The 9,011-nt window shown below is 39.7% G+C and overlaps 1 protein-coding gene across 1 annotated transcript; it reads right to left on the bottom strand.

Annotated features, from left to right (window-relative positions):
* Nucleotides 1-6,518: 6,518 nt before the first annotated feature.
* LOC149233572 (putative pectate lyase 18) lies at nucleotides 6,519-8,681 on the bottom strand. The gene is made up of 4 exons (XM_089376769.1): nucleotides 8,291-8,681; nucleotides 7,561-8,203; nucleotides 7,347-7,450; nucleotides 6,519-7,254 (listed from the first exon to the last, which is right to left on the bottom strand). Exons 1-4 carry the CDS (start codon nucleotides 8,470-8,472, stop codon nucleotides 6,894-6,896), a joined length of 1,290 nt encoding a protein of 429 aa, XP_089232895.1. The 5' UTR covers nucleotides 8,473-8,681; the 3' UTR covers nucleotides 6,519-6,893.
* Between the last annotated feature and the right edge of the window lie 330 nt (nucleotides 8,682-9,011).

Raw genomic sequence — 9,011 nt, forward strand, 5'->3', positions numbered from 1 at the left:
ATCCTCCCAACTAAACTGAATGTCATTTAAATTTTGTCAAATTTTAATGGTTTCCACCAAAGAGATATAGTGAGATGTTTTTGTTTCTGTGTATCTTTACTTCCGTATATTCTAATAGGCTTGGCTCGTTTCTAGCCTATGTTAGAATTATTAGGAATTTCAAGTATTTTCGTATGATGTGACTCCATTGTAAAACTTAGTTGCAGATTTTGAACAATAAAATTGTTGGGAATTTCTGATAATTCCAGAACAAAAAAAAACTGAACAGAGAATAATGCTATGTTTCTTAACACAGAGAAACTAAAATTGTTTCCTGAAGACAGAGTTTCACACACACACAGAAAACTTCTATTCATTAATAAGACTGGCTGTTACAAACAAAAAATCTTCCTCTAACAGAGGGATTAACACAAGAACGCTTCAGATTCAGTTCCAAGAAATTTCACTCTGTCTCTCCTTGAAAAATTTACACTGCTGTGTGTAATTTTTCTTTTTCACCTCTTACATTCGCACTGTTGCGTATTTCATTACATTTTTAACAAAGAAAAACAGGACATGACTTTACGTTTTACTTGTATCATAAAAAAAAACGACTCCCGTAAATAATAAAAATAAATTCTTCACCTACATTTACCAACCGCAGTAAATTTTCATTAATTACTTCACATGGTGATAAATTAATTTCTCGTCCTTCACCTCTGGTTCGAGAGATCCATTTCCTAGATCTTCGACGAGAGCAAACGTCCACTTCCAAAAACCTACGACTGTCATTAATCCAATCATACCAGCTACTACACCCACAGTTATCCCACGCACATTAGATCTTTTGGGCCTGGAGGTCCTCCCAATAACAAACAGAAAAAAAAATGTGCCACCGCTATCATACGATCAAACCATATGAACTTTACACGCTGGGAAAAGTTGTATTTGGCAAACCGCTTAGGGCACGTGTTAGCTGATGAGAATGCTCGCTGCCCACGGAGAATTACCACCATTTCGTGAAAAGCGGTGCGGGGAACTGGCAGTTTTGACGCTGCAGTTGAAAGTAACATTTCAACACTCCCCTTTAATTTCAACTGCTGGGTTATCAGTCATACCCAGACATTTCCTCAAAAATTCAAAACTTTTCTGCCCCAATGGTTTGGTCAGAATATCTGCAACCTGCTCCTGAGTTCTGTAGTGTTTTAAAACAATTTCTCCATTGTTTACCAATTCCCTGATGTAATGAAACTTTGTGTCAATGTGTTTCGTTCTCTTATGAAACACAGAATTCTTGGATAATGCAATAGCTGAGCTATTGTCACAAAAAATCACAGTTCCTTTTGCTTGCTCTTGGCATAAACTCCTTAACATCCTTCTCATCCAAATTGCTTGACACGCTGCTGCTGTAGCTGCCACATATTCTACCTCTGCTGTAGACAACGCTACAATAGGCTGTTTTTTAGAAGCCCATGAAATGGCTCCTAAACCCATGTGAAAAACATAACCAGATGTGCTTTTCCGATTATCTACACTTCCAGCCCAATCACTATCAGTGTATCTACTTAAATATGAACATTCTGAAACAATATATAAAATGCCAAACCTTTTAGCACCTTTAACATACTTCAGAATCCTTTTTGTTGCCTGCCAATGTGCTTCTTTTGGCCTCTCCATGAATCTGGAAATCAAACTAACAGCATGCATTATATCCGGCCTAGTTGCAGTCAAATACATGAGGCTGCCAACTATGCTCTTGTACAAACTAGGATCAAAATCCTTGCTGTTGTCCTCTTTGTTGAGTTTTAATCCCATCACTGTGGGAGTGATTGCTGCTTTGCTCTCCTGCATATTAAATCTTTCCAACACTTCATTAACATATTTCGCTTGTGAGATAAAAATCCCATTTCCATTTTGTTCTACTTTTATTCCTAAGAAGTATCTCAGCAAACCCATGTCAGTCATTTCAAATTCTTCTTTCATGACTGTTTTGAAATTTTCAATAAGGTAATCATCATTACCTGTGAAAATAACATCATCAACATATAACACAACAACTAGTATTTTACCATCCTTTTCTTTGATGTAGAGAGTGGGTTCTCCCTCACACTTTTCAAATCCATTTTCTAGTAGATAGGAATCTATCCTATTGTACCACGCTCTTGGTGCTTGCTTCAGCCCATAAAAAGCTTTCTTCAATCTGCACACTTTGTGCTCTTGGCCTTTATTTTCATAGCCTAGAAGTTGTTCAATGTAAACCTCTTCCATTAACACTCCATTTAGGAATGCTGACTTCACGTCCATTTGGTAAACTTTCCACTTGTTTTGTGCTGCTATGGACAGCACTGCTCTCACAGTTTCCATTCTAGCAACCGGTGCGAAAGTTTCCTCATGGTCTCTCCCATACTGTTGCTTATATCCTTTGACAACAAGTCTTGCCTTGTGTCTTTCTATTTTTCCTTCAACATTACTTTTGGTCTTATAGACCCATTTAACTCCAATGACTTCCTTTCCTTTTGATAGCTCAACTAAATCCCATGTCTTGTTTCTTTCTATGGCATTGATCTCCTCATCCATGGCTTCTATCCATTTCCTATCCTTAATTGCTTCTTCGAAATGAATAGGGTCATCAACATGACAATATAAAACAAACAAAGAGTTCATACCTTCATTTGTAGCCTCTTGTTCATAAATGTCACTTAAATTTATGAACTTCTTACCTCTTTCATTTGGTGTACAAGTGCTTGAAGGAGCACTTGAATTTCCTCCTTGTGGTGTGCTTGGAGAAGCACTTTCATTTCTCCTCAAGGGTGTCTCTTGCTGCCCTTGTGTTGGTGCTGCTGTTTGGGGATGTATTTCAGCCATCTCCTCATCATCTTCATCATGTGACAAAGAGTTTTTAACATTCACTGTTTTCTCTATGCTTCCATCCCAAGCTTCCTCTTCAATGAACTGAACATCTCTACTCACAATAAGCTTCTTGGTGGATGGGTTATACAACCTATAAGCTTTGGATTCCTCACTGTATCCAATGAAAATACATTTTTCCCCTTTACTGTCCAACTTCTTCCTTAGTTGATCTGGAATGTGTGCATAAGCCACACATCCAAAGACTTTCATGTGGGTGACTCCTTGCTTTGTCCCACTCCATGCTTCTTCCGACACTCTGTTCATAACTGCTTTTGTAGGGCATCTATTCAAAATGTACGCTGCATAGTGTACAGCGTCAGCCCAATAATCATTTGGCAAATGCTTTGCTTTTAACATACTCCTCGCCATATCCATGATTGTCCTATTCTTCCTTTCGGAAACTCCATTTTGCTGCGGAGTGTACCTAGTGGTAAACTGCTTATAAATTCCATTTTTTTTACAAAAACGTAGAAATTATTTGGAGATATACTCACCTCCTCTATCAGTTCTTAAAACTTTGATATGCAGCCCACTTTGGTTTTCTACAAGTGCTTTGAAATTGAAAAATCTTTCAAACACTTCACTTTTGTTCTCCAGGAAATAAACCCAAGTTTTTCTAGTAAAATCATCAATAAATGTTAGTATATAGTGGCTTCTTGCAAGTGATGAAGTTTGCATCGGTCCACATAAATCTGAGTGGACAATCTCTAAGGGTGCTTTTGCCGTTATGCTTTTGCCAGATGGAAAACTTTCTCTGTGTTGTTTCCCCAAGATACAACCTTCACAAAGGCTGTCTGGTTTCTCTATCAATGGTAATCCTCTTACCATTCCTTTTCTATTCAACAAGTTAAGACCTCCAAAGTTAAGATGTCCAAATCTCAAGTGCCACAACCAATTTTTATCTTTTGGTTCGCTTTGGAAAGCCTTTTGTGTCACTGCTGCTATTTCTTCTCCATTTTTTAAATCTGCTTTCATTCTGAGAGGGAACATCTTGTTCCTTGTCATCTTTACTTCAGCAATACATTGTTTGCTGGGTGTTTTATCCATGATGGTGCATACATCATTCACAAAGAAAACATTGTACCCCTTTTGAATAAGCTATCCAATACTTATAAGGTTACATTTCATTCCAGGAACATAATAAACATCTGCTATGGTTTTCTTTTCACCTTTCCTTGTTAATACATTTACTTCTCATTTTCCCATAACAAAAACTTTACTATTAGTCCCTAGTGTGACTTGTGACTTCACACTCTGATCTAACATAGAAAATAGGGCTATGTTTCTTGTCATATGGTTGCTGCAACCGAAGTCTAGAAACCATACATCTTCACTCTTTGTTTCAACCATATTATAGGCTAAAAACAAATTATCTTCGCTGATATTTTCTCTAGTGAAATTTGCACTAGTTCTATTACTCATATCATGCTGCTTCTTCTTACATTCATTTGCATAATGCCCATATTTTTTACAATAGTGACATTGGACATTGGATTTATCATACCTTTGTCCTTGAGCATGATGTTGTCCACTTTGTTGGCTGCTTCCTTGGCCTTGGTTCTGATTTGGATTGCTGCCTCTTTCTTGAGCATTTGCTGGACTGTTTCTTCCGCCTCTATTTTGGCTTCTGCCTCTTCCTCTCTTGTTTCCTCTGCCTTGACCTCTTCCTCTTCCAAAGAAAATCTGGGTCTTAAAGGCATGCTCTAGAGATGAGTTTTCATTTCTACTCAATCTCTGCTCATGTGTCATCAGTGATGCATGTAGTTCATCAGCTGAGAATTTTGTGAGATCCTTTGTCTCTTCTATGGTGGTGACAATCACATCGAACCTTGAGGGTAGGATCCTCAATAGTTTCTCCACAATCCTCCTTTCTTCAAGAATCTCTCCATGAGACCTTATCTGTGTGACCAGACCAATCACGTGTGAAGAATGAGTCAATATTATCTGACTCCTTTATGCAGAGATTCTCAAAATCTCTCCTCAGCAACTATAGTTTTGATGTCTTCACTTTCTCCATGCCTTGATAGGTTATCTTGAGAGTTTGCCATGCTTATTTGGATCTCTTGGCTGCTGCTATCCTTGGAAACACACTCTCATGCACTGCTTGATACAAAAAGTAGAGGGCTTTAGAATCCTTATTCTTATTGCTCTTCAACAGATCTTTCTTTGCCAGAGTTAAATTATTAAACTCATTTTCATCTGTTGGTTCTTCAAAACCATCCTCAACAAATTCCCATAAGTCTTGGGAAGCAAACAAGGCTCTCATAGTTATTGCCCAATAGTCATAGTTTTTCCCATTAAATTGTGGGAGCTGAGTATTATAGATACCCATGCTAGTGCTGGCTCTAGCCATTCTTGCACTCTTAACTATGCTTCAAAATACTTGACTGTGTATTTAAAATAATTGACTGTCCTCAACAGTAACACAAAAACTAACTTGAGAAATACCTTGGATTCTTTCTTGACTGAGTCTTCACTCTGCTGGAGAAGCTGCTGCAACAAGAAATCCTTCCTTCAGCTTCTTTGACACCTTCAAAGAGCCTGGACAAGCTCTGATACCATGTTGGGAATTTCTGATAATTCTAGAACAAAAAAAAACTGAACAGAGAATAATGCTTTGTTTCTTAACACAGAGAAACTAAAATTGTTTCCTGAAGACAGAGTTTCACACACACACAGAAAACTTCTATTCATTAATAAGACTGACTGTTACAAACAAAAAAATTTCCTCTAACAGAGGGATTAACACAAGAACGCTTCAGATGCAGTTCCAAGAAATTTCTTCGCGTTGCTGCGTATTTCATTACATTTTTAACGAAAAAACAGGACATGACTTTACGTTTTACTTGTATCATAATAAAAAACGACTCCCGTAAATAATAAAAATAAATTCTTCACCTACATTTACCAACCACAGTAAATTTCCATTAATTACTTCACATGGCGATAAATTAATTTCTCGTCCTTCACCTCTGGTTCGAGAGATCCATTCCCTAGATCTTCGACGATAGCAAACGTTCCACTTCCAAAAGCCTATGACTGTCATTAATCCAATCGTAGCAGCTACTACACCCACAGTTATCCCACGCACATTAGATCTTTTGGGCCTGGAGGTCCTCCCGATAACAAAAAAAAAAATGTGCTGCCGCTACCATATCGCACGGTCAAACCATACGAACTTTACGCGCCGGGGAAAGTTGTATTTGGCAAACCGCTCAGGGCATGTGTCAGTTGATGAGAGTGCTCGCTACCCACGGAGAATTACCACCATTTCGTGAAAAGCGGTGCGGGGAACTGGCGGTTTTGACGCTGCAGTTGAAAGTAACATGTCAACAAAAATCTCTCAATTATGGTTTAAAAAATAATGTCTATATTCATAGTAACATCATACACGCGCCAAAAATTTCCATGATTTACTCTAAAGAAGTTTTTATTAAGAGTTTTATGATGTTTTAACCACACACCTTACAACTATGAATGAATTTTAAATTTCATAGGTCAACTTGATAGGTTGGATTTTGTTAAATGTCTTTTATATTTTTCCAATATGAGCATATTCTTTAGTATCAACTTGATATGTTGGAATGGATGAGAGGGATATATTTAACTTTTAAAAATTTGTGGAGAAATGTGAGCAACACAATATGCACATTACGCTGGACTACATAACTATGTTAACGACTTTGAGAACCGTAGGCAAAAGCCCAAACACACAGGGAAGGGAAACGAGCATAATTACCAAGCAACACAAAATTATAAACGTCACAGATTACAACAACTGAGTTGGAGTTGATCGATGGTATTCATCTGCAGAATTCTCCAGACCAAGGTGAAAAGGGGAGGGGATAAGCATCAAATCAAATGCCGCTCTCCAAACAATACAACACATACTAATCTTTATCGGATATAATAGAAATCTGGGAAAGGCCTAAAATCACCAGATCGCCAAAATGACGAGTCAACTAAATTTGGTAAGTGGGCTGGCGGATTAGAAGTTGGGGAGGTTAGCAGTGAGATCCTTCCCTGCAAAAGAGTACGCCTGCATTCTGGGTGAGCGGCCTGACAAGACTGGAAGGCCTCGCTGGCAGACTCGCTGCTTTTAGATACGCCGAAGACGCCGCTGCTCCCGATGGCGTGAAAAATGCACCGTTGAGCATCCTATCTCCGTTTGATCTCCAATTCCAATCCTTCCATTGATCAAAGTCTTTGTTTATCCGCTTTGTTACCTCTTTCGCTAAAGCATTATCAGGTGCCAAGAACCTATTCCCTTGACTGTTGATTGTGGGGTTTGCACTCCCCCCAATTGCATACATTTCCCAGTGAGTGTAGTCATTGTTCACCACGTGGAAGTATCCGTGCCTGCACCTGCATTCATTCATTCATATATAGATATATATACATTTCTTAGTAAGAGGACTTGAGCACTGGAATAATGGAGAAAATGAGGATTTAGTTACCTGGGCATTCTCTGCACAAGACCTTTGCCAAAATGGTTATATGCAATCGTCACCCGCATTTTGACGTCGGGAGTGTAGCTATCACTAGCACCCAACAATATCGCCTGAAATTATCGACACAAAAATGTTAGAAACAGAGCAACTGTTATTATTGTTCCACAAGATTTCGCACTAACATAGACAAATGTACTAAAAACATCCCTCATGTGACTACCTTATCGTGGTGAGTGAAATGGCTGTTTGAGATGGTAATGCCAGTGGATCCCATGATGGCATCGATGAGACCGTCTGCGCAGTTGGACAACGACACATGGTCCACCCACACGTCGCTTCCTCCGAAGATGGAGATTCCATCTCCATCACTGATAGTTCTCCATCCATAATGTGTGGGAGAGTCCCTCACCATAGCATTTCCTGCAGGTCTACAATCGTGAACATGAATGCCATGGATGATGATGTGACTTACATACTGAACGGTGATACAGGGGCCGTTCCCAATGTGGACATTAACACCCCTTCCGTCGATTGTCTTGTAACTGTTCATGATCAGTTCCTCCTTGAGCTGGATGACCATGTCTCTCTGAAAGATGATCCACAGGGGCTCACTTTGAATGACGGCGTGACGCAGAGTGCCGGGTCTTGGATTCACCGCATCATAATCGTTGGGATCCGTGACCATATACAACCTCCCGTGCTTGCCTCCAAGGGCGTCTCTGCCGAATCCAATGGCACAGTCTGCCAAACGTTTTCTGTCACGCTCCCAGTTGGGATCACATCGCCAGCAATCATCGATGGGGTTGCCAGTTACACAGGACAGATAGCCCAGCTCTCGCCTCCTCGTGCTATTGTCAATGCTTCTGGAATAGAACAAACAATTCAAAATTTACCCTCAAACATTATGAACCAAATGCACTTAACGAATCATAACTGAGCGTTCTATTTACCTTTGAACCATCTGCACTACGCTGTCTGGATCTTTTTCCACACCAGTGGTATTGGCAAGCCTTGCTTCTGTTGAATTCTCTGCAAACAGGGAACCGAGTGGCTTTGCTGCCACCCCGCAATGGATGCACAGGACTCCGATCAGGAACATGCAGCTCATGATACTCTGTTTCTTCATTTTCATACCCAATACTTGCTACTCACAAATCTACCACCAGATCTTCACAAATGAAGAATAATTCAAAATATCGTGTAAAAGAAAGGGCAATGCCGGAGCTATAAGCTGTCCCAAGGCATGAAATGCAATAGAAGTTATTCAAACAAGAAGAAATAGCGAGCATTCAAAGTAGAAGAGACTGGAGAGCGTGGCCGAGACAAGTGATAATTGCCTCTGCTCCCTCTCACTCTCGTTGCTGGAGCATTGGAATGGCAAGCCTTCCTTCTTATAGAGCGAAGAGATTTGGGAACTGGTGGAGGTGTTGTATTCCAATATCAATTCATTGCCCATCCATCCGTATGAAAGAATGAGAGTACATGAGAGAGTAGGTCACATAGTCCCATCACCATTGCAATTTCTTCCGCCTATTGGTTCATAAGGGGAAGAAACTCAACTATCTAACACTCAATTCTTTCGTTCGCAACGTAGGATTTTCTCCACCTTCACCTGCTGCAGCAGCATGTGAAGCAAGTCGGTGGAAGTGTTTGCTACTTCTACTCCTAACG

This window comes from Pinus tabuliformis, chromosome J (assembly GCF_031772625.1).
Source record: "Pinus tabuliformis cultivar Carrire ecotype Pingquan chromosome J, CPIR1, whole genome shotgun sequence".
NCBI classification, from domain to species: domain Eukaryota; kingdom Viridiplantae; phylum Streptophyta; class Pinopsida; order Pinales; family Pinaceae; genus Pinus; species Pinus tabuliformis.